Raw genomic sequence first — 23,178 nt, forward strand, 5'->3', positions numbered from 1 at the left:
CTATTATTAAATCTTGTTCAAAGAATATGCTGTCCTATTTATAGCTGAGCTTCCTTCACCTTTATCAATGATAATCAGCGAGGTATGCCGATTAGAAAAATCGAGCTATCTCAATCGGACTGGCTTGGTCTTTTACATAGGTCGCCATTGTGAAGAATTTTTTCATGGTATGATAACTTAGACGAGCTCCTTCGCAGCATCGTCAAAAATGTAGTCAGAATTATATTAAAAACACTTTTCACGTCGTTTGATATTCATTCACTTCGGTTGATGCTGAATGCAACCCAATTTCTGTGAACTTAAACTTATCATGTGTATCAAACCAAAGAGGGAAATGCACATTGAATTTGCAGAAATGTACCAAAAATTGAATATTACAAACAAGTTTATTGTCAAATAAATTGTGATTTACCCAAACGTTTATTTTTTGTTTTGTATAGACAAACCGTTTGATTTAATTTATTTACTTGTGTATGTAGACAGAGCCGAAGCCTTTCCACAGATTGTGTAGTGTTACATTTTCCCACACATACAGCATTTCAGAATCGACTCACATGTAGCGTGTGGAACAAGCACATAGTACTGTTGGTGTTAGTATAAGAACAAATACAATATCAAGGCGAAATCGGACTATGAGAATATCCCAAGTAGGTATTTGCCGACCACTGCATGCATAGATCAATAAAGTTGCGATCACCGAATACTTAACATAATTGATTTGTTATTGTTTACTTATTGACAATATAATAATTAACATTTTATATATAAGAAACGTGAGGTTGAATGTTCACCTGTGTGCATCCCACAGTTGCTCTTCCTGCATTTCACATAGCAGCTCACAGTCGACAAGTGCAGCCATATGCAGCAAAGTTTCAATACTACGACGCTGGGTATACATATTGTGAATAAATTAAATATTTTTGGTTAATGATGAAGTCACATTTGTATCAAATATCTACTACATTTATATCTTAAAGGATATGAACATACACACAACCCCATAAATAGCACGTTCATGATTCCATGATTTGCACATGGAAATGTATTTTTAAAACTTTACAATTCCGAAGAACGAAATAGAAGCAAATCAAGTGTGGTGTGTTTGTTTTCAATTTATCGGTTTGTCAACGTTAATTTTGTTTTTATTAAGTAATAAAACAATATTCAATTATTCATTTTTATTTGTATTTGTATATTCTCACGAGAAAAACCTTAACACGTGAAATGATAAAACAATAGTTTAACAATATTAAGTACATAATATAATAATCATAATAACATATAATTACGTATAAATTATAATGTCAATCACAGTTAATGCACGCGCTTGAATACTATACATCCCCAAATTGATCATTATATGTACAGTAATAAATTTATTTGAAACAAACGTGAAATTCGATCAGCATATTTGATGTGTAAGAAAATAAAATATTTAGCAAAAGTATGACTAAAAAAAGCAGACGTCAGAAAGCCATCTCACCTTTGTTCTACTACTACATATACAAAAGCATGATTTGTCAACTTAGTTTTTGATTGACAGGTGTCAACTGGTCTTTTTTAACAATCTGGTAACATATTACGACAGTGAAAATGACGTTTAATTTCAGATCAGAATATATAGGACTCCGTTGAACAGACCACACGCCTCCAAACGATAGTTGCTTTTAGTAAATGTTTCAACGTTGACAATTAAAAAAAAGACTGACGGTTTTTATTTGTGTGTAAGAATTTACATAATGCACTATACATACGTATAAATGTAATAGATATAACTCTAGGTGTATTTTTAGTTACACTGTTAGTAACTGATGGTCTCGTTTGGTATGAAAGTACTGAGGTTGTATATCCCATACACCATCAGTTACTAACTGAGTAACGATTATATCGCAACCGACTACTCGATTACTCGGGGTGTATGGAAATTACTCGGGATATATGGAAAATACACCATGGGCGCGTGACCGCTCTAAGCCAATCGGATTAGGTAATTTGTGTAGGAAGTGAGATGTATGTTATGCTTTGTCACAACTATAACTGCACTTCGTTTGTACAAATGTACGTGTCAATGTCATCGGTCTAAATCCAACTATAAAATAGCAAAACATTCCACAGAAAGTTTAATCTCAGAAAGCACTTGCCTGCATTGACACCTCAACACATGTCAATCTATTGTTATATTAAAACGGGCGCAAGCTTTTGGTACTTTGCTTTCAAAAAAGAGCACGTGGTTGTGTTTGTGTTGTTTGTTTCATTGCAAGTAATGCGTAAACAACAGCTGGGGAAGAGTTTAAAATCGTCGTGGCCCATCCCGGATACGTCTATAAAACTGCATACTTTAAAGTTGTGTTCGAGCTTGCCAGTTTATATAAAATGATGATTACAGACGCTTCAACGAAAATGATGTTAATATCGTTTAGCAACCTCGAGTTTCTTAACACGTTACGATGCCTAGTTATGAGTTCATAAATTTGGAAAACACTTTAAGGTTGGAATATGAAATGTTTCGTAAATATAAAGAATTCATAGCTTTACAATTAAACAAGTCCCTTGGATAAGGTCTACAAAAGTATATAATAGAACGTTAGTAAAACCGTTATACGTTACGTTAACGCATATACATGTACCGTGCATATAACAGCTTCGGTTTTAATTCGAAAGGTTAACGAACCGTCACAATGTAATCCATTTTGTCCATGTGTTAGCAAGAAATGTGCGTCAGGGATGAAATCCGAGCCTAATCATAGAATACCAGAATAAGATGCAATTAAAAGACTCGCGGCTTAATACACACACCTGGATGGCGACTTAAAATGACTTAAAAATAAGTCGTCAAGTTACACATTAGGCTTCGTAAGAACCGTTACATGCTAGTGAAAACACGTTGTTCACGATTATGAATTAAATTATTTCAAATTCGAAAGATTAAAGAACATCAAGAATTGTAATAAAGTAGAATTTATAATCCACTCAAAACATTCACAGTACCAGTATCTGGCTATCGTTTGATTGTTTCAATGGAAGGCGTCAAAGATGGCAACATCGGCGTAGCAGAACGAAAGTTGTTATTGACAGTTACATTCAGTGAGGTATTTGGGCGATATGTGTGGGCGTGGTTTAGATCAGTCAAATGCTCAACAACCGATGAATTGTCTCTACGGTTAAAATTAGGACCGTTTCTTGACAACCTTACAAAACGATTTGTCATAGTTTTCCGCGATAATAAATGTTTTCCTATGCCTCCTGCGAGCTCGTCTTGAATTGAATCATGCGCTTCATCCTGTAATTCCTTGCTTTTCTGTACATGGGCGATCCTTCGTTGAATGCCGGATTGTTTTCTGAATTGAACTTTATTGGAGCTAGTCCCTGTTATCATATGCGTCGGAGACTTTAAATGGTCCCTGTTTGGTACGCTCCCCCTCATACTTACAGGAATAGGAGAAGAGCCGATATTTTCTCTATGGGGCCTGTATAATCTACTTCGAGGTGAGGTCACTGTATTATTTTCACCGCTATCAATGGTGATTGTGTGTGGTAATGTTTTTTCTACTTTAACATTTGGGCGCTGGACTTTTCCTGGAAAGGTTGACGCTCGTGGTCGAAATGGTTCATCGCTTTCATTGACAGCGTTCGTTGCCGAGCTCTTCCCAGGTTTATGCTGAAGACTAGAACCTAGGTGAACATCGGTCTCGTTAATTTCAACAGTCTCACTGGCTGCAAGAGCAGGCTTGAGGGAACTTGAAGTCGCGGAATATAGACCATTCGTCATATACTTGTTTGCAACCTTTGGCAACACGGTTTGATTCAGTTCCGCATCGACATGCTGATTATCAACAACCTCGTCATTTTTGGGCTTCTTGATGGGCGATTGAACTCTGGGAATCTTGAATATGTCGTTGGTTTCCTTTGTCTGCATAATATCTGAGAAAGCGTCATCAGCTGCATCTGGAAACAAAGAACGCATGCGTCAAGGCTCTAGTGTAGTTTTTTTAAACGTCGTTTGCTTCGTAAAAATGATTTATACAGAGAGTTCTAGCATACCAATATAGGTTCAATAGCTAATCATTGACTCCTTAATTACATTTTATAAGCTCGAAAAAATAAAACATTGTTTCTAACGTTTTATGCGGGCAATAATTTAATAAAAACATAACAAAAACAATCTGATAATTGTAATTAACTAAACACTACAAAAAGTACACGAATACAGAGTATGAAACATCAACAAAATGTACATTATAGTTTTTATTCGTTGGACATGCATGAATCAATCGAAACGACTGTTATATGTATAAACAGTGTATATGTATGAAAAGGAGAAAGTGTGTGTTAGCAAAAAGATTCAAATTGGATGTTTTTGATGTATCGCAGTAGTTCATTGTAAACAAAAATATTGTTTGCAAATAATGAACTGAACATGATTAAAAACCACGGACCCAACATGCTTGAAAACATGTGTCTGACTCTTGGTGTTTGCAATGGAATAAAGGAGAGCTGAATTAATAGAAAGTTATCCATCACAAGCCCATGTATGTGCATTCAATGAAATCGCCATTAATATTTCTCGGAATGGAACACGGCAGTTGTTTATAGCGGCAACTGTATAATATAAATACTCAAAACTATGGTAATTATTACCTCCAGGCCCTGGTGAAATTTGTGAAACTGTATGCGTCCCGATTTATTTTCTTAAATCGTTTCTTTGATAACGTTTACTTTATAATTACTGCTTCATTTTACACCAAACATGCACAATTATGACTAATGACAAAGTTCATACACTATTTTACTTGATGCTGTTATTTGCGTTCAAAACAATATCATGTACATCACAACCATTATGTCGCATGCAGAGAAAGATAGAAAAAGGCTGCTACGTAGCGGAAAATGGGGGAGAAGGGGGTAATCTAATGTACTGCGATACAATTCGGATATTACTTTTCCGGACAAGGATTCTTCGCCGGTGGTAGTTGCGTAGATATCCTGTATGAAAATGCAAGACAAATTTGTCTTTTAGCCAACGTTGTAGATCTGCTATATATTAGAGAATAATACACGCAAAACAGTCTACAAAGACAGATATGACTATACTTAGTTTATACTACCATGTTTGTTATGTATCAGTAGTTCATATAAACATATTGTTATCTGCATCAGAAATAATCATATAGAATCAATCAGAAACACACGACTGATTTATATGCAGTCATTGATATGTTTTACTTCCGTATAAGACACTGTTTCATGTTTTAAACCACCGCTTAATTGAATTACATTAAAAACAGAACATACATTTGAGGCTTAGAGTTATTTTTATCAGGCAAAACATGCCCACGTGTCTAAGAACATCGTGGACTGCCTCTCATTATTATTTATACCCAATTAACCCATTTATTTCCTTTAGGAGAGCCGTTTGTATTTCATGTGTAGTGCCATAAGGTATTGTATAAAGTATTCATATAACCAGCCATAATTGGCGCAATACTTGTTTTATTATTTGAACTAATGACGTCATTTAAAATAGTAGTATTAAACACACCAGACGTATTTCTTATATCTCATTCGTATCACGAATAAGATTTACTCTTAGATTTTATGACAAACCCTATTAAAACATAGGTAATTTAATAGCAGCTGTAAAGTGTGGTTTTCAAATTGCATATACTGGTTCAGAAAAGGTTTTCCTTGAATTTCAAAGTACTATTTTCATTTAGTTTCGCTTTTATAGCCAGATATTTACACACGTTTGTACATAAGTAATAGAAAGTATGAAAGCGCATAATACTATTTTATATAAACCTTCCGTTAAAAGTCAATATACATTTAGGTTACTGTATATATAATTACATATGTAAATATTATATCCACTGTTATGTTTTCAGACAATTAAACTATTTCAGTGTTTAGACGAGACCGATTTACGTATAGTTTTTCGTCCTGTAAATATTATGTATCCGATAAATTTGTTATAATGTTAATGAGCATGGATTATTTTATTAAAACGCGTCATATTATATTAAAACGTCATGTGACGCAATATAGTAAATCCCATAAAAAAAATATTAAAACTTACAATATAACACAATAATTTATTTTACCTGATTTCTCACATTCGGTGTCTTTACTGCTCCCGCCGGTGCTTTCGGCTTCGATTTGACTCCCGACCGTGTCCCTGACCTTGACTGCTGACGTCACAGGGGTCCGGATGGGGCTGCCAGATGGTGACGTCACGACATTCGAAGCAGCGGGAACGGGCGTTTTCCGTTGAAGACTGGTACCAGGTCTCTGTCGGAAAACAGTTAAAACAGTATGAAAGTATTCTTTATTTTCTATGTATGTGTTTTCGTATTATGTGTTTGCATTTTACATTTATATCATTTGATTTATTAAATGTTTTATGGATAATAAACACATATTTATTGGATAATTAACGTGTGGTTGTTTATTTCTCTTTTAATTGCCACTTGTTTTTCTTCTGCTCCATAATGTGTTCTCTTACTTTGTTATTTAATCTCTTCTTTGATACCTTTTACTGATATAATTGTGTTTACCGATTCTAGCAGATGGTAATTCCTGGTTGAATTCCTATTTCCAGCTGCAAGTCGATTGTCGGCTGCAATTTTCCCGCTCGCGCGCAGATGCCCATAATGTTTCTGCAACTTCCGGTTTATAAGGTAATACATTGCGGTTGCACTGCTCGGCACATTTCCGGTAACATAACGGATTACCTCCCCTATTCTAAATCCCTGATTTTCACTCATATGACGTATTATACTGTTATCGATGTCATCTGTTTTCATCTTGTTGGGGCAATGAGCTCTTGGTAGCGGACATCCGGATCCTAAAAATGTTAATAAGACGTCTGTGTAGGGTTGTTTTTTTAAACAATAACTATAAATTATTTCTTTTTAATAATACATAATTTATGTTTAAAACATTTTTATGTCTTTCTTAAACATTTGCAGGCTTTTATATAGAGAAAAGGTTTTAATTATTTGAACTATATTTCTGTTATAAATCCCTAATAAACTAAGGGTGATATTAAACATGCGACCGCGTGAAAGGACAAAAAAATGAATGAAATGTATTTAAGCTTATTACTTATTTACATCATTTGCACATGTGACATGATACTAAAAATTGACAGAGAAATACAGAGAAATATAATGCAGTGGGCATTGAATAAGGTCTATTAAAGAAATCGCTTTATTTTAAATGAAGTTATTTACAGCGAACACATTACAAGTACGTTTCGTAATGTAATAATTACGGAGCACATCCTCGCGTGCAGACAATTGACAAGGTAATCATTTTATGATTGTATAAATAATGTATGTAAAAACAACCGATAACTCAAGGTTGCGTTACACCTCAATGCAAAACTATCTTGGGAGAGAAAAACACCCCGAAATAATCGTATAGACGTGTTTACGAACACACCACAATGTCAATATTATCTAGAATCCGAAAAAATAGAAGTGCTTATAACTTATTCACGCACTTCGTTTACAGGTTTCTGTATTCCCTTTCTTTATGTCATTGAAAAAAGGCATTTATTTATTTACGATCGCCGGTCGACAATGCTGTTTTGTTACATCTCTATCAAACGCGATCTTCAACGATAACGTATGGCGGATATAATTCGTTTATATATCGTTTGACCAAATAAAAGGTATTGTTTATGCGATCATCATGAAACGTGAACAACGTGGCCTGAGGACGAAAGCTGCTAACAGAACATATATTATTTAAAGAAGTGTTATTGATGTGTCCAGCAATTGGGGTACGGATGATATAGAGGATATTTGTTGGATTCGGTGAATTATCGATTTTAATTCACGAGTGATCATAGAAAATGATATTTTCACGAGTGGCGCAGCGAATTCACGAGTGAATTAAAATCGATATTCCACCGAATCCAAGGATTTTTTTATTTGATGCTTTTTTTCACAGTTTATAAACATTGTTAAAGAGTTTAACTAAAAAATTTCGCTGGGATAATGACGTCATTTCGTCAAAAAAATGACGTAATGTCACAGTAAACAGTGAAAATTATCGATAATCATATCACATGTCGCGCGTCGTATCGTGCGTCGATCAAATGTCGAGTGTCGCGCTCGAAGGTCGACACACGACAATTGAAGTCGATATGCACAGCGACGCGCGACATTCATCGCGACGTACGATATGATAGTCGACAATTCAGTCGACAGTCAAGATTTTCTGCAATATTTTTTTTTCTAAAACCCAGCGCGATATTCGACACTCAAATCTTGATTATTGTCGCATGTCGACTTCAAATGTCGAGTGTCATATCGTGCGTCGCTGGAATGTCGTGCATCGACCTCGAAGGTCGACAAGCAACAATCAACTTGACCCTAATCGGATTCCGTAGTTACTTAATACCGCACAACACAGATAGTACACCAGTTTTCGTTTTACAATTTAACACTTTTAGAAGTTAAAGCTGAATGCTGTCTATTTTACTTGGCTTTTATTTCTCGCAATTGCGAAAATGCCAGTTATTCATTCGGGCCTAATAGCGGAAAATTTCAACAGCATTTTATTGGCTGTTGATAAAGCCCAAGTAAAGTGAAAAACTGTGCTAGACAGGGACGCAAACAAATAATTTACCTTCTGCGATCCACGCATGTCGCAAAACTTCTTCCATCGTGATTCGCCTGTCGGGGTCGGGGTTTAGTAATTTCTTAATGAGGTCACGGCAGTCTAAAGAAGATAAATGGGTATGGCGGATAACTCATTTTAGCGTATAAGACAACATTTACTGTTAACATCGCGAAAATGAAGCACTTCTCGATACTTTTAAACCTATTTTCTATGTGCATGCCAAATTTCAGACCGATCTTTCACGTAAAAATGCTTGAAAATGCATTTTATTATAACGCCTGGTAAGCCATCTGGCTTTCGCGGTCGGAGCTTTGATTTATTAAGGGCGTTTAGGAGTAAAAAAATATTACCCTAAATAATAACAATCGGTCAAAATACTGGAATATTGTTACCAGCTATGTAGAAAAACACGTAAAAAACTATAAAAACGGGTTATGAGTTCTTTCAGCTCAAATTGTTGTGATTTGAGATGCTCAAGACTAGTTTGTGTACGATTTTTTATCTTATTTTCCTCTGAAAACGCTTGTTTTTCTTAAAAACTCGCAATGCTCCTAAATTTCATGAAACAAACGCATTTATTCCGTGAAACATGCCAAAACGCGTTAAAACCCACCCAAAAAATGGTGATTTTCTGTAAATACAGCTCCTTTGTGACTGGGCCTGGTTTGCGTTTAGGTCACAATATACCAAATAATTTCCCTATATAATTCAATGTAAAAGCGACAACTTTAAGCGAAAATAAATGCAACATTTTGCACATAGAGACCCCCATAACCATACCTTGTCTAAAAGGCCATTTTAAGCGGAATCGATTTATGCAATAAAAAAGATATGTCATGTTCAATGCAAGAAAGAACTTGACACTAATCAAAATCGACTGTTTTTGCTACTTTTTTTTCGGCCGTTTCTTAGTGGAATGTAACCTATTCAGTGCAATGTTTTACTATAGTTTCCAAGTTTCAGTCATTCAGTAATGAACACCTATTCATGTCCCACCAATATTTCCGAAAGATAAAACCCGAACAATAGTTTAACGTGTTTTACATGCCTTCGAGTCAACTATGATATTTTCTGATATTTTTTTAGAGAGTACAGCCCTACATTAAACGATTATTTAGTATATTGTAACCTATAATGGATGGGAAAGATTATGATATATTATATGTTTGTGATGTTGTTGCTACTCCTTTACTGCTGCTGATGAAACGGATGCTGATATTGATAATGCTGCGTTTGTGGTGATGATTGGGTATGGTAGCTGTTCAGATTGGAGGGCTGTTCTTTAAAAATTGATGCAGAGTAGTTAAAAGACACACTAAACAGATGTTAACGTATAAAAAACGGAGGAAAAGATCAATCAACTATTTATCTGGTATCCATGAGACATTTGTGTTCAATGAACTTAGAATCACATAAATCTGTAACACTTAATCTTATAATAGAAATCTCCGAAATAAACAGAGCAATTATTATTGCTGTCAGTCTGCTTTTCTGCTAATGATTTAAATCTGCCAACATTTACTTTGATCACTACTATGCAGTTTTCATGTGATAAAATAATCCTCGGGGGAGGACATCTTGCATGAGTTATATTGTATTTCCTCGGTGCAATGCGTCTTTGGTAATTATTATGCACTCTTTTTCCGGTGACACAAAGGCCTGTATGCTTCGTTCTTTAATATTATTACAAAAGCATGTACAAAGAATAGTCGTGTATTTATGTGAATTAACTAAACACACTTAATGGTTATGTCATCAGAGAAATAAGTGGTTAGCAGTAACACAGAACAATTCAAACTCGCCGCGTATGCTAACAAGAGACAAGCATAATCAGACTCGCATAATTACACTTCTTTATGATTAATAAAAGAAACATTATTCATACTATTTTTGTTGAATCTATGCTTTTAAGTCATACAATAACAGGACACTTGAATAAGATTTTTTTTGTCGTAAAATGATTAAATATACTACTGTGTGTTTCGTTTCTTTTTGTTTGTATTCCATTTTGAAATACATCAATGTATCTTTATTATTTTAGGGATATAATCGGGATATAATCTTTGAAAGCATGTATCTGCTAATGCTAGTCTCAATAATTACAAATTGTCAAAGGTCTCTTCTGAGTACAATTATTAAGACTGATGAAAACGCATACATTACAATTTATTATCTAGCAACGAAGGCAATACATAATACGTATCTATACACAAAGGCGCAAGTATTATATTGGGTAGAATGTAGCCTGTTATCTTACCTCTAGTTGTCCCATCAGGAAGTGGGTTCATCTGTCCAGTTATCATTTTCTGGTGGAGAATTTTGATGTTGAATGGCTCCACGGTGAAAGGAAGGTTCCCAGTCAACATGGCGTACATGTTCACGCCACTGCAACATTTGTCAAATGCAACAGGATAATACATTAAATAGGTTTCGCCTGTTTCTAACAACCATCAATACACTCTCATAAAAGAAGCATTGTATCGCATACTTTATCTAAAATATGCAAACCTCAAAGGAAAAAGTTGTTACGTTTGCGAAAATGCGGTTGTGCAAAGTTTTTACCGGTTGCTGCTCTGATTCAATTGATTTTCATGTTTGACAATAGCTAGCATTGTCTTTGGAACGACTAATATACAGTAAAAACTATTTGTTATACAAACTGATGCTGTTGGACGTTTACATTGGGAATAATGACCGTCGGTTGTATTCTTTTCTAAAATATCTCAAACAGCGGCCTTTATCTACGTCTCCCCCCCCCCTTCCCCCCCCCCCCCCCCGGAGAACCATTACGTTGAATAATATTTGTTCTGGGAAGTTATCGGGTATTTATGAAAATCGAATAACAATACTGTCTTGTTGACTGAGCACGCCCCATGAGAACGCACTATTAAACATGTATGGAATAGTTTTCGCGCCCTATTTGTTCCATACCTATGGAGATTGTGACGGTGAGTACGAAACAACGCCTGCGTTATTCTACTGAAAGCAAGCAGTTTTATTATTTTACGTTAACTACAGTTCATTATTTTCATGCTGGGACCCTGGTCTTCACATAACGCAGTCAAAGGCGCTGAAAGACGTCGTCATTCTCGAAAAAGACACATGAACATATCGTGAAAGTTCGTTTGTTTCGCGCGAATCACCGGACCCCAAATGACCAATCAGTAAAGTATGCATAGATACCGGTGTGTATGGAATTCGGAGTAAGCAGCGAAATAAACAATGTATGTTTTACAGCATCACACATTTGATTCTGATCGGTTCTCTTTGCAACACTTTAACGGGAAAGAAATATGTATTATCGTGTTAAGTTGTCAAACGACCGCCGTTTAAAATGTGTGTGTATTTTTAATCTTCCGTATCAAATTAATGTAAGCATAATATTTAAAACAAGTTATGAAAAGATTAAGCAAACAACCTTCAACAAATGAACCCGTAGTCCTCCTGTACGTCAATCGAAATTTCAAGATATAAGAAAATGTTGTTCAACGACTGTGCGGAGACATCGTTCCCTACTCACATGCTCCAGATGTCCACCTGCGGTCCGTACTTCCGGCGGCCGAGCAGTTCCGGCGCTGCGTATGCTGGACTGCCGCATTGGGTGACACAGTAATCCTGAATTCTCGGTCCGTCTTTCGTGGGTACGAGCTTCACACAGTTACTCAGGCCGAAATCTGCAAGACAATGTTTTATTAAAACATTCCTGATATGAAAATGTAAAGAATCGCTCTGAGAAAAAAGTGCTTAATGCATGTGCGAAAAGTGTCGTTCCATATAAGCCTGTGCACAGGCTAATCAGGGATGACTCTTTCACTGTATGGTATGTTGCGTTTACAGAATTTCACTGCATACTAAAAATCCTGTTAAGGTGGTAAGTGTCGCCCCTTATTAGCCTGTGTGGACCTAATAAGCTAATCTGGGACGACACTTTACGTACTTCCATAAAGCCTCGTTTCCCAGAGCGTTATTTAAATATGTAATAAATGTTGTTTCTGAATGTATTGCACATATTGTCTATAGTATATACACTTCAATATAACTGGCTATTCCATAATTATAATTACCAAAGTATTGATCCTGTGTCTATGATGTGTGAGACCTTAAATGAAATTTTAATGAATTTCAATAAATCCCTTCACGATGTCGAATACTTTCGCAGTATGGTGACCAGTGCACGTCTAGTGTGTGAGTTACATAACATGATTTGAGTTTTGATGCACCAGCTGTAAACTTATTACCATTAGCATTACTGATGCACCGATATACAGTATTTGACACACACATGACTCGATATACAGTATTTGACACACACATGACTCGATATACAGTATTTGACACACACATGACTCGATATTGTTACACAAAAATAGGCTCTTATTTGGAGATCTAAAGTTCTAATAGGTCATAGTTTTAAAAATATCTTTATAATCCTTCAAACAACGGCCTAAAAAATTCTCACCGATTATTTTCATGTCCTTGAACTCGTTCATTAGAAGATTTTCTATTTTAAGATCCCTGAAAACAACATACAATTAATTAATTTAAGCACGCTGATACGATAAAAACACCTCTTTGATTACGAAAAACAATGGGAAAATCCTATTACTTCACGACATACTTCAATGAGTGCTTGTAAGTAAGAGATCAAGGTATTTGATCACCTTGGAATACAATCTAACTTTATTGACACACACGCACGGTTTCAAAGGCGGAGATGACGTCATGAAAACTAGAATGAAGGACATATTCGATTAGATGAAGAAAATAGAAATGAGCGTCAATGTGTCAGCGCAAACAATACTCTTAAGTCTATGCTATATACCAGTAATATAATGGCAAAGTTTGTATTCAGCAAACGGCATAGCCTTGGTGAATCTTCAAGTAACTGGTTTACAAACTTGGAAAATCGTATCGCATATAGATCAGTTAATCAATAAATAAAACATAAAGGACGCCAGACATACTATTATTTAATGGTTATGAGCTTAGATTAGCTATAATTGCACTTGTTTGTCAAAACATTTTTTTAAACATTTCTCATTCTGCTTTTGTTTTTGGTTATTGACACATTACATTATTTTATATATAATAAGTATCATTTGGTTACAACATAGAAAGAGGGTCATTTAAGTTCGATACTTGAACTAAATTGTTGATACATTTTGAGTAATCTCCGCACACAAATGACACATTTCCATATAGATTTTAATTTTACTATTTATAACATTAAATATTGTTTCAAATTTGACAGAGGCATGTTAACGACAAACCTGTGCAAAATTCCCAGCCGATGTAAGTAGTCCACAGCAGACACAATTTGGCGAATGTATTTCTTAACTTCCGGTTCCGGCAATTTTCGTCGTTGCGAAATATAGTCCATCAAGTCCCCGCCTCTGCACAGCTCGGTTACGAGATAGTAGCTGTTCTGCGTCTCCATAATTTCGAGTAATTGTACAATGTTCGAGTGGCGAACCATCTGCAGGATTTTCCCCTCCCTCCGTAAGTTTTTCCGAACATAGGAGTCCTCGCGACTTTTCTTCTTGTCGATTATTTTCACGGCCACCTATGATATTAAGTTGACATTAAAAAGTAAAACAGATTCACAATTTAAAACACGTTTTTTATTAATCATATCCACTCAGTGCGAACAGGTTTCGAGTGTCGTTATTTTGACAAATGTATGAGGTAATAGGTCGTATGTGTTGTTTCGTGTAAAACTACGTTCTTAGTTTATGTTCTGGAACTGCGAACGCTATATCCAAATGAAAACTAAACAAACAAATATTATACCCTACATTTCGGACATGTCAACAACAACATCATTTCAAATTATAGTGAATTTCATGCTATTTTTAGACTACGATTATCATTTCTCTGTATATGTTGCCTATATGAACATCGGGTTACTTATTTTGTCCATGGAACTCAGGTAAGCATTTTTAAGTAATATTTGGTTCTACCATTTTTGAGAGGCACGGAAAAGAGCTATGTATGCCTTAAGGAAGTACAGCACGGTTGCACTTTTTGTGGATTAAGGTTAATACTATAGTTAAATTTTGAAAAACATGTCTTGATTGCTCTTGATTATAAAGAAGTCTTAATCAAAAGTTGGACTATTACTCAATGTGTTATGGATTTGCACGCAAATATCACATGCAAATACATGGTACTTAGTACTATTCACTTGGTACTATTCCCAATTAGCGACTGTGTTTATTGCTTTGTGCTTTCCAGGCATCTCCGACCGAGGGCTTGAATGGTTTAAATTTACATTTCCAAACAATCAAAAACAAAACAAACATATTGGATTTCAAAAACAGTTTGGAAAAATTAAATTAATTTCTTAATCTGTATTTCAAACAACCGTTGAGATTTTCTCTCATTGAACGTGCAATTTCCCATAGGTAAATATCCGTTTACTTACGCGAAGAACAACATCTGAAAACCATGAGTTCATCGATATTTTAGAAAAACAATGTGATTTTATTAAAGCTACACAAACGAAAGATGAAGTTCGCGCGGGTTATGGCTTATTTTAAAACGATTATTCTGCTAAAATTAGGCTTCCAGACAAAGCTTAGATATTTGCCGCTGAAGCAATAACGAATCAAACAATTATAACAAGCAAATTCAGCGGAAAAATCTATAAAATGCCAAATGTCAACCAGTGCAACCGCAAAGTTAAACGCAAATTTAACCTAAAATTGCAAGTTTCCTTTTAAAGTATGCAATAAGCACAAAGTCTTAAAACTAAAACCTTAAAATGAGGACCTAATCCAATTTGATAGCAGCTAATGAGGCTGTATAATTAGTGATACAGAGTGTCTGAATTCAGAACAAAATGTATCCTCACTTATTAAACATATGTTGTGATGTTTATAAAATCTGTTAATTTTATCCTGTGTTTCCTGCGATTAACGATATAAAAAGCGTGATAAAAACTTAATTAGGCTTAAATACTACATGGCCTAAAACTATTTTTTTTTTGTAATAAACGTTGGTGTCTTGATACTATGACTACAACTACGACGACGAAGACGAAGTTATGATGATGATAATGGTGATGATGATGATGATGATGAGGAGGAGGAGGAGGAGGACGATGATGATGTTGTTGATGATGATGATGATGATGATGATTATGATGATGATGATGATGATGATGATGATGATGATGATGATGATGATGATGATGATGATGATGATGATGATGCTTGTGGTGGTGGTGGTGCTGCTGCTGCTGCTGATGATGATGATCAGCAGCAGCAGAAATAGAAATACTAGTTGAAGTAGTAGAAGTAGTAGTAGTAGTAGCAGTAGTAGTAGTAGATGTTATGGTAGTGTAGTTTTTTAAAGTTGTTACTGCAGTTGCTGCTGTTGTTGTTGACGTTGTCGTTGTTGTTGTTTACTTACCTAAACAACATACTTAAGACTATTTACTACCGTAGAAGTGTTGGAAAAGATCAAGAAAGATTAATCTTTTGTCGCAAGTCCTTTTTAGTGCTCACACTTATGTTACAGACCATATTTTGCAAATCAGTATGTGCTTAGAAGCCTTAGGTACGGTATGGAAAGACAACCACTGCCTGTTGCAGCAGACGACAAATGCTATATATAGCGTCTGCTTGGAAAGGTAACCACCACATTTGCATGTTTATAGTTCACCACTGGTACACCGCAGAGGATTTATATGACTAATAGTGTTTAACAGCTTGTAAGACGAGATTGGCCAGTCTAATGTTTATCATTGAGATCTGTACATATTGGCTGCTTTCAGGGAAAACGGGGCTTAATGCATGTCAAATAAGATAAGCATGTGCATACTGATTAGCCTGTGCAATGCGCACAAGCTAATCAAGGACGACATTTTACAACAGCGAACACCTCCAGTGCCTTCAGCGCTTTGATTTATGTTATGGGATTGCACGTGTGCATGAAGTCAATCACCATTTTCACAATTTTGAAAAGTTATTATCCAGAGCAGACGTCTTTTATGTTGTAGTGTTCATTTGCTAGATTTAAGAGAAGGTTTTGATTACTTCAATTGGGTTTTTAATTGCAAACGCAGTGTGCAAGGACATTTACCTCAAGAGACGGCTCAGCAGGGACCAGATTATCAAAACTTCTTAACTAAATATCAATTTCATATTTAAGTTAGCATTGTCATGAAATCCTTGGAACTTAACATAAAATTTTAGGCCAAAAACTACCCTCTCTACTACTCTCCTAGTAACCGGGTACCTGTTAGGGAAATAAGTCAGTGAACAGGGCGACAGGAAAACTTCTGATGTTGACTCGGTAATCAATAGTGGACGGGGTCAATGTGACAGTCAGTTGGAGATTTATCATCGATATCAAATGTAAAACATAGCGTTAACGTTTTACTATTAACTTGATACTAAAGGGACCCATCTTAGTAACCCATGTATGCCTAGCGTCTAGAAAAAAGGCATTGTAAAACAGCGTAGACCCAGATGAGACGCCGCATGATGCGGCGTCTCATCAGTGTCTGTGCTGTTTGCTTAAAGGAATTTCTGTAAGTAATATTCTAAATGTAGAAATAAATATACTAGACATCCCTACTTTTGGAAATAAATTGATCCAATTTAGAAGGATGGGAGAGTCCACTAGGCATAAATGGGTTAAGTCGGAGGTAATATAACCGCTGTTGAAAACAGTGTAATGCAGATACCACATTGAACGATTTCGACTTATAATATGCATATATATGTATGTTAATATAAATTTAAATGAAAATGTACTGGAATTACTATGTTTCAATGAAGACCAAAACAGTTATTTGTTTATACAAACACTAAATAGGGTAGGTGGGTCCGCTAAACTCTTGTACGTTAATGTTTAACGATTCACCTCTTAAATATGAGTATATTAAGACGTGAAGAAATTTTAGTAATATTCTTAATTATTTTTTGCTGATTTTAAGCTTGTTGTTTATTTAATTTTATCAAATGTAGCAAACCTTATCGAAACAAAATGTTGATTCAATGAATTTAATCGAATTTGTAAAAACAAAAATCGAACATTCAACACGGAATACATACACATATTTAGGGTCGTCTCAAAAGGTTTGAATAAGAATTGGTGAAATAAAAACGGAACGTCTGTACGCAGATTACGTTCAAGCAAACGTAAGTTTACGTTTTAAAATAAAACTATAAACAAACCATGTAAATTTTTATCAGTTCAGTTCATATTTTGCGACAATCCGTTTAACCGTTCAATACGACTCTCTTATTCAAGTGCCGTCATATTTACATGATTTTATAATCGTCATAAAACGAAAATATATAGTGGAACTAGACGAGGGTACAGCTTTGTTCTTGTAAAGTCAACAACCCACTTGGGAGAATGCAAGCAAAGAGTTTGTTTAACGATTAAATAAATAGCTTTGGATAGGTTTACATCACAAATACGATGAAATTAGCCCTTCATGTAGGAAATTAGCGGGTAGGCTACGATTATTATTGAGGGAACAAGGATGTGACATAGCTAAACAAATCTAACGCTTCGGTCTTTCTATTGGATACAATACATTAACTGTCTCTCGCCATTAGACAAAAACGACTGACGGGAAATATCGATCAAAGATGAATTGTTAAAGTAAGATGAAAAAAAACATAAAAAACGTTCACCGTATTGTTTTGTTTGGTTATGGCTGTGGTAAAGAAAACAATATACATGTCACATGCATACCCTACTTAAATATTTAATGGTTAGTATTTGAAATGAATTAAATATATATATAAATACATTTTTTTTCGACAAGGGACACCTCATTTTATACATCCAAATAGGCTCGACAAGACTCGACCTATACGTTGACCCATGACGTAATACTGTTGTATCAGCTAAAGATTTCTATGAATGACGCAATTATTTCTGGCTAAATTACCGGTATCTACATCGAATTTTTCATGTCTATTTGTAATTGAGGGCTGTAAATAAACAGGAGCCCACTAGACCGTAATTTGGGTTGGATCATCGAATTCACTTTGACAATTTCTAGGCTCTTTATACAGGAATTGCAACTGTGAGATAAATGTTATAACACAAATATTTGTATCCCTTACTCTTTCCCCAGTAGGGATATGGAGGGCTTCCTTAACCTTTGCGAATGATCCCTCGCCGAGCGTATTGCCAAGAAGGTAGTTCCCGACCTTCTTCGAGTGCGGGAAGTTGCGCAGTACATCTTTTGGTACATCGATGACTTTCGCGGGCAGGAGTGGCGTATCATTCGGAACCATCGAAAGTACGGTCATTTTGCCAGCGCATGAATACAGACCGGTTCACTTCTGAAAAAATAGGTCCAAAACGTTTGTTTTTTATCTATGATTATATAAATCCTCTTGTCATTTTTATATTTTCGTAACTCTATATTTGTTTCAATATCCAACTATGTGTTCGAAGGCTCAAATTATACTATTATCTTCTCAAAGAAGTTCTTTTAACAAACCTACAAACCTGTTCAGTTGGAATTTCATTAAATTTATGAACCAGTAAAAGATATAACGTGTGTATTAGCATGAAATTCAAACGAATTGAGCACATATGACAGTGTCGCGGAATTTAGTTGACATTGACGGCTATAATCGCACCTTTATTGAGAACGTTAACCCCTTAGTCTATTCCAAAATCTACATAAACATATTTGTAAACCCTTATCGCCGAACTGTTATACAAACAAATGGTAAATAGAAAAGCTATTAAACGCCTTTAAGATCAAAAAGTTTTCACGTTGACCATTCATTGGTGACGGTCATAATACTTTTAAGTATATGAATTTTCAAAGTTCATTGTTCTACCAAAATATACTTTTTAGTACAAATCATTGGTATACAACTTATAGAAAGCATATTAATTACTAGTACATGTATCTCTTATTTGTACTTTTATTCTAAGAAAATGGCTCACACTTAAGTACCATAATGCAGTTTGTAGAAATGTTCAGGTATAAGCATGCATCCCTTTAAGCACGTGTCTTGTGTGGATATTTTAAAATGAGCACGAGAACACGTGTATTATAAAGCAAATCCGTATCAACCTTTTAACGCAGTTTTGATGCAAAATGCATAAACAATCAAAACGACTGTGCTTTGCAATCGCAAACATAAAAAGATTTTTTTTAATTGTATCATTAATAAATATGGCCTTGATTGGAAATGCCACGTTTAACAGTTTTCAAACAAAAAAAAATCAATTAAAAAACAGTAATTAATTTAGTTTCATTTTTGTTGTTGTTTCCGGTACACCTTTTACAACTTCGCATTAAGAAGAAGACTACACCTTTTTACTGATTAGAGGTCTTTTAAGCTGAGCGTTGTTTTACATAAAATCCTTTGAAGGAAGAATCATCCAATTTGAATAGATACACACAATGTATTACTTTCTTATTTGTACTTTGTCATCCATTAAGGCTTTTTATTGGGAGTGGCGAAGATAAACATTTGCAAAACGCCTTTTGATCCATTAAGTGTACGCAGTATGCACGTGCATTAAGTGAGGAGATACGTTTTCAAATGCTAGCCCGACGTTTTGAAATAAGAAATCCATTACAAACCAGTTAAGCTTTCCTTGATACATTTGCAGATCCGTTTTGTCTAGGTATAAGGAGAGCTCCTATAAATGCAGTATTTGCTAACGCGTTTACATGAATCAGCTTTATTGTGTTCATTGTGAATTAATTATGAATGTTTGTGGTCTTCATTGTTTTTGTTGCCGTTGTTGCTGTGTTATTCTGTGAAACTATTAACATGCCGCTGCCGGTTAAAATCATTTCATAGCCGGTAGCCATGTACTTGTCTACCAGACAAATATATAGTAATAAAGTAAAACAAATATTGCAGTATTCTGTGAGTATAAACCTGATATAGATTTCACCTATTCTAGTTACTAAATGTCAGCATGCGCCCTATGTTATAACACAATCGTTACGACGCTATCTAAAGAAGCATCACTCTTCGATTGTTAAATACCACAATTTTATGTTAAACCTCACATCAAATCCATTTTACTTAAAATGAGCAAGTATATTTATGTCTCCAGTTTTTAATTTCTTCTTTAACATTCAGAATCTGATATTGAGTTCCATTATGCGCTACAAATAATGTATATGCAAAAAATATCCCCATTTTTAAATGACTTTTATCAGATATTGAATCTGACGCCTATCGATGAATTCCCCCCTTAAATGGTAATGAGTTGAAAGTCACATTAAATGCTTCATTAAGATTGAATTACGTGCCTGAAATAAAGCTCATTGTATTTCAATTTAATTCGATTTTCCGCGCCGCAGGGAGACGATGCAAATCTTGACTCAATGAATGCTCAACCGTCACGCATTCACAGCTCGATTATCCTGGATATTTACTTCTTAGTGCTTTAAGTTCCTTTCAGCAAATCTATTTCTCACCCAATAAACATTTATTTATGCAACAGCAAGAACAGGTTGTCATGGTAAATCTACCTTGTTCTGTAATGAGTTTTGACAGCTAATTCTTACCTTACATTATTTTCCAATATAAAAGCGACACATGCATTCTATATTTTTCAATAATGCTTCCCACTAATATTTGATATTATTTTTCCGGTTTACAGATATTTATCTATTAAACATATCGTTCTTCCATTGTGTATACATTTATATAATCTAGTAGGCGTTTACAACTCACTGGTTTGGTACAATATTCTAAATTAAGCGAGTATTGTTTGTTGAACATATATTTATATAACTTGTTCTCATACCCCCACGGTCCTTCTCATGTCTGTAAAACTTTTCCTCGACAAAATTATTCAAACGTCGCCTTAACAATCGAATCAATTAAATCAATAGCACGTGCAATTCACTTAATGCTATATCCTTCGATGTGGTGATATATTTGACATCATGTACACGTGATACTTTGCCATGGCACAGTAGGTGTTAAATGTGATGTCGAACAGAAACCAAATCAGGAAAAAACAGCGGCTGTTTCCGGCCATTTCTACTAATAGGTGTAATCGATATCGATTTCATCATCGCCCGTATATTATAAAATTTCGTCTCTGGTTTTCAAGGTAAATGGTAATGAATTATGCAGTGCGTCTATAATAAAAGAAACTATTAACAATTCATGTATCTACCCGCGCTAAACAAACGTGTATGGAAAAATAGAACTCGATTAAAACTGTCGAAGAAGATGTGTTGATGTTGAAAATCTGAGATACACCGTCTAAACGTTTAAAATAACAACGTCCGTGCAATTCAATATATAAATACACGTTTGGATTTATTTCTAGCAGATATCAAATGAAACCGTTTGAGGCCAAATGAGCTTTGATCCGGTATCAGCATTCCCCATGTTAATGCAAATACACAATCATGTGCAAACTTCTGCTTTTAATTATTAATCCTACAATGGAACATGCTTCCTTATGATATCAACAAAGTTTGTCCTCTTTTAAGTTAAAAAGAAAACCTAGTATTAGTCAAATCATTCACGTCAATTTTGGTTCTCTCAACAACGACCTTCATCGCAGAAACCGAGTTGCCTCGCCAAATTGTTTGCACGGTGCAGTTGAAACACCAAGTCAAATACCAGAGATACAATAGTCTTGCTTGATACATTTATATATAATAGTTCGACAATTGATTAATTCTGTCGGAGGCTGTACGACTATATGTCACACTAAAGCGTCGTCTTTTTTATCAAATTTAATTGGAATCAAATGTTCACGTTCCATATGGAAAATGGACATCTATAAAGTATGCATGTCCAGTACTTCATCGAAATTAACAAATAAAGGATTATCCATCAACATCAGTTTTTTTTAATAGCATGATATTTGTAAACGAACATATCCCTGCGTGCACATTAATCATAAGGTTGCCATGTTGCTTTAGTCGTGGGTATTGAGGAAAATCCATTAAGAACGTGTTAATTTAGTACGACGACACGTACGATTAAAAACAAGAATTTATACAGTCATTATCAGTATGATGGGAGGATCACCACGCGGTTTAGTTACTCACATGTTATTAAAAGAATTTTTTTCCTTGATGCCATAAGAGATATAAAACCGAGCAACTATATTTGACACAGGTTATAACTTGGTAGCCACTGGATAGACAAACATGGTTTTCACGTGTTGCGGAGTTCATGAAAACAAGCACAGTTCATCTAGGATGTCTGGGCTGAACATGTGTACGCCCCGCTTTCATATTCGTGTCAATTGCATTTTGAACATCGCTCGTCGTCTTTATTTTAATATAGCACAATACTATAATACATACCCAATAAAAATTATCCCGTACACATCAATAAATCCGCATCTTTGCACAATGAATACCGTCGCACGTATTAATATATTTTGTATAAAGCTCGCTTATCCAAATTCTGGTCAAACAAAAACCAAACGAAATACAAAATTTAAATGTATCCTATATCAAAATTGATTCAATCCAATCCAAAATACCAAATTTGTCACAACTTAGGTGCAATCAGTCGCAAGCGAAATGCAATACGTGAATGTCAGCCCGCGAAATAGACGCCC

The 23,178-nt window shown here is 35.1% G+C and overlaps 1 protein-coding gene across 1 annotated transcript; it reads right to left on the reverse strand.

Annotated features, from left to right (window-relative positions):
• Positions 1-1,205: 1,205 nt before the first annotated feature.
• On the reverse strand, positions 1,206-18,923 carry LOC127853193 (hormonally up-regulated neu tumor-associated kinase homolog A-like). The gene is made up of 10 exons (XM_052387470.1): positions 18,720-18,923; positions 13,899-14,191; positions 13,088-13,143; positions 12,149-12,302; positions 10,886-11,013; positions 8,635-8,727; positions 6,552-6,841; positions 6,099-6,285; positions 4,939-4,983; positions 1,206-3,945 (listed from the first exon to the last, which is right to left on the reverse strand). The coding sequence occupies exons 1-10, from the start codon at positions 18,906-18,908 to the stop codon at positions 2,999-3,001; spliced, it is 2,382 nt and encodes a 793-aa protein (XP_052243430.1). The 5' UTR covers positions 18,909-18,923; the 3' UTR covers positions 1,206-2,998.
• Positions 18,924-23,178: the final 4,255 nt, after the last annotated feature.

This window comes from Dreissena polymorpha, chromosome 12, assembly GCF_020536995.1.
Source record: "Dreissena polymorpha isolate Duluth1 chromosome 12, UMN_Dpol_1.0, whole genome shotgun sequence".
In the NCBI taxonomy this organism is placed as follows: Eukaryota; Metazoa; Mollusca; class Bivalvia; order Myida; family Dreissenidae; genus Dreissena; species Dreissena polymorpha.